The sequence below is a fragment of the Drosophila elegans genome, unplaced genomic scaffold, assembly GCF_018152505.1.
Source record: "Drosophila elegans isolate 14027-0461.03 unplaced genomic scaffold, ASM1815250v1 contig_814, whole genome shotgun sequence".
Lineage (NCBI taxonomy): Eukaryota > Metazoa > Arthropoda > Insecta > Diptera > Drosophilidae > Drosophila > Drosophila elegans.
In genome coordinates this window covers 9,805,333-9,809,333 of record NW_024546167.1, presented here as the reverse complement: position 1 = coordinate 9,809,333, position 4,001 = coordinate 9,805,333, and the positions used below count along the sequence as shown (strand labels likewise).

At 35.5% G+C, this 4,001-nt stretch overlaps 1 protein-coding gene across 1 annotated transcript; it reads left to right on the top strand.

The window, feature by feature from the left end:
- The first annotated feature begins 1,455 nt into the window (after window positions 1-1,455).
- Window positions 1,456-1,801, top strand: LOC108150448. Its single transcript, XM_017278608.2, has one exon. The coding sequence runs from the start codon at window positions 1,540-1,542 to the stop codon at window positions 1,726-1,728; it is 189 nt and encodes a 62-aa protein (XP_017134097.1). The 5' UTR covers window positions 1,456-1,539; the 3' UTR covers window positions 1,729-1,801.
- Window positions 1,802-4,001: the final 2,200 nt, after the last annotated feature.

Genomic DNA, 4,001 nt, shown 5'->3' with positions numbered 1-4,001 from the left:
GGCAGGTAGGGCTAAGGGGGCGTGACCCTTGGGTAAATTGCACAATTTGCTAATTAGAGCAATAAAAGTTTTCTTGTTGGGAAGCCAAAAACAGCTTCAAAAGCACAAAATTAATAAATTATAAATGAAAGAGAATCTCAGAGAAAGTTGACTCTTTCTATATCTCTTGTTTACACAGCGCACTGTATTCCTTTTTCCTTTCCTTTTATTTTATTTTTTTTTTTGGTTGCGGGTGCATAATTTACAAGTTGAGTTCGCTGCCAATATTTCAATTACTCTACGGAATTCTCAGCTTTTCTCTTTTGCCCTCACTATACCAGAAGCAATTTCAATTGAGCTTAGTGCTTGCGGAGTACTCGTTTCTGTAGGCGGTTTTGTCTCAAGGCGAAATTAGTGGCCACAACTGCGGCAGATTACAGGCCAGGCCAAGAGCGAACTTCAAACAATTATTTTGCCAGCTGGGGCGGGGAAGCTGGCTTTTAATTTGCTTAGCCCCGGCCCATGAATAATGCAATACGAGAAAGAAACGAGACCGAGATGAATTTTTGTATAATTGCAGGGCGCACAAAATTTCGCTTAGAATCTCCCTGGGCCAAATAATTGCCGAGTGGAAGGGGAACAACGAAAAGTTTAAAGTAAATTATATATTTCCTTCTTTTTTGTTGTAAAACGTTAGTTTTATCTGCTTCATAAGACAAATTTTCACCTGTTATCATATTATCATGAATAGAATTACCAAAGACGAGAAATCTTTATTACAAAAAAGTTTGGGTTCCGGTTTTTGCACAACCAATTGAAATCAATGAAATTTGTATACTATTTTATTACATCAACATCCGACCCTTTTCATTAAAAAACGTAAGGCATTTTTAATATTGATAAACAAAATAATTCACATAGGACAAAAATAAATTCTTTTTTGGCAGGTTTTTTTTTTAAATATAGTTTCATGACGGCAATGCTTACTATTTTAACATTATATATATCTACTCACAAATTAAATAAGGCCGTTTAAACATCCGCCTCAATAATAATCCCCATTTCGAGGATAAACATTCGACTCCTGTTTGGAGGCGCCGTTGCATCGATTAATTATGGCTGTCAGCATGTAAATTGTGCTAAATTATTATTATCAATGTTGTTGCCCGATGACAAACATTCAATATCGCAAAATGTGTCAGGCTCGACTGACAACGCGGATACAGATACACAGGCCGACACGTTAACGCGACCCGTTGAAGCGGAGCGACCAAATTGCAATTGTGATATTGACAATAATGCAATCAAATAATCAATCAATTAATGTCTGCTTAAATTAATGTCGAATATTATGTGCTATCGTCAATACCATCATTAGCACTAAATTCAATTATGTAGCAGGCATCCTGTTGCCCGCCCTGATGATTCATCATTGTTAGGCGACTTTTTCGTGCGTTGAACATCCCAATCCCAGGAGCCCTTGGCCCAAACATCACTCTCGACCTTCTGGAATGTTTCAAAAATTTGTGGCTCAAATTTGGAGTCCCCGAAAAATATTCCATGGCTGGAGCACCTGGCGTTAGAGAAAAGCTGAATCTAATTGTTGGCGGCGACGTCTGCGAGGTTTACCGCGATGGCTTCAATTGCGGATCATTTGGCTTTTGGTCCGGACTCATTGGATTAGCCGTCTTTGTGCTTTTTCTGGCCTATTTTCATTTGAACCGGGAGCGAATAAGTCCGAGGGAATGAGCCCTTTGAACTGGCGGCAAAACTGTTTCCATGATTGTGATAAATAAAAAGTCATTTTGAGCCACTGTAAAAAGGCCTTGTAATTTCAAATCTAACGTTATGAATAGCAGTGCTTCATATCTTTTTCGCTTTTGTTGTGCATCTTAGAAAAAACAAAATTTTTTATAAATGCTTAGTAAAATTATTATAGTTTAAATTTTTAAAATGATTTAAACCCAATTCCTTATTACATTTTTTAAATGAATGGTATGGAATTCGCTTTAATAAAAGTAGGCTTAAGAAAATAAGTAGAACTTAACAATTAATGTACTTAAAAAAAGGAAAATAAAAAATGTATTATATATAAAGGTAATTATTAATTCAAAAGCCCATCGACTTGCCTGTCAAAAAAATAAAACCCCTTAATTCCGTCAATCCAAATTGATATTTTTTCCAGAAAGCCTCTCTTTTATGAAATTTATACTTGAATCGTGGTTGAATATGCATGTGCATATTTTTCTGCCTTCTCGTTTTTCCATATTTCCTACATATTTTCCACTACTTGATGGACCCAGAAAGTATGCTATGTAAATTTTAAATCGGTCGATACATTTGACAGTGCCATATACTCAACTTTATTTGATTTATGCATCATTCACGCACAATTTATCGTAAAAATTACGCAAAAGGTCAGCGCAAAAAAAATGAGGGAAAAACTCATGTTTTTCGAAACCATGGAGAAATGCTGCGGGGTCAAAAGCGGAAGGGGTCTTCACTGGGTAGTTTATAATGCAGTAAAATATAACTGATTTTCAATGTTGTTTACTCAACTTACAAACATTTTGATTTACGTGTGTGCGGCACAAATATATCAATATATATAAACTTTAAATATATATTTATACGTATATACCTTTATATTTTCACGTATATCAATAACATGAGCAACAATCCAGAGCAGCCAACAATAATAAAGAGACTGACGGGCAGGCAAGCGTAAGCCGATGTGTGTTTATATATTTACTTAACTTTTATGGACCTGGCTTTGCCTCTGTAGCAGTGTATTTGTTTTAACAAACACACACACCTGCGTCCAAAATAATGTCACCTTTCTTGCTTTAACATTTTTTGGAATGGTCAAAATTTGAAGGTAATAAAATTATAAACGTTTCTTTTTAAATTTAAATTTATTTTTAAAGAGACTAAGTGTAATATTTTATTTAACAATATTATATGAGAAAAGAACTTTAATAGTTCATATTAAAAGATTAATTGTTGTGACCTTAACTGTGAATGTAAAATAATTTACATAATTTCATGCACAACTGTACAGAGGAAACGAGAGTGACGCGGAGAGGGAAATGAGAAGCCAAAGGAGCGGTGCATAAATATTTGCATATGTCACACGCACAAAGCCAAAAAAAGGGCGGTGGGCGGTGATTCGAAAGGAGATTGAGTGATGTCCGCCAGAAACGTAATTTTCCACACTTTTTTGATGTTATTTTTTCCAGCGATGCGAAAGGACTCAAAAACGGCACTCGCTTTTTGATTGATCAACAAATTACAGTATTTAAATTAATTTCGTCATTGATATGGCAATTTAAGTAAACAAATTAATTATTAAATAGTACACTGCGAACGTTTGGAATCCCATCCGCAGTATTTTTTTCTTAAAGACTTTCATTTTTTCTTAGGGCGTTTGCCAGTTGATCAAGCTCCCCATCCTTTTCTCCTTGTCTTTGGTTATTTACCTTGCACTTGCAGTGCACTACGACCACTCGTCGATTGGCAATATTTCTTGTTATTTTATTGCTCCTTTTTACCTTGTTCGTTTCAACTTTCATACGCACTCGATATTCAGGCAATCCACTGAAAGTGCCATCATCATTCGTTCCATATGCAAAAGCCAAATAACATTCTCGCAATTTCGCCATCTCCCTCTATTATTTCTGCCTCTGGTCCCCTTTGCTCCTTACCAGCTTTTGTTAAAGGCTTGTGGTCGCCTCCTGCTGTTGTAGCTCCGGTCGCTGTCAAGTTGCCAGGATACTTGAGACTTGAGAAGCCGCAGGACATGGTCCGGTCCTTTAAAGTCACCTACACTAAGAAAAGGTTTTTTACTCTTATTTATTATCTCATTAAATAAGTAATTAGCTTTGTAAACTAATTCCCAAACGAAAAACTAAAAAATGTTTCGCAACCTTGTTATTTATTTTAAATCCTTTAACAGTTGGTACAATTTGATAGATTAAACTTAAAATTTTGGAAATTATATTAAGACCGAGAATGCTTAAAAT

Coding starts and splice junctions, on each gene's coding strand:
- LOC108150448 (XM_017278608.2), top strand. CDS start 1,540: ATGGCTGGAGCACCTGGCGTTAGAGAAAAGCTGAATCTAATTGTTGGC.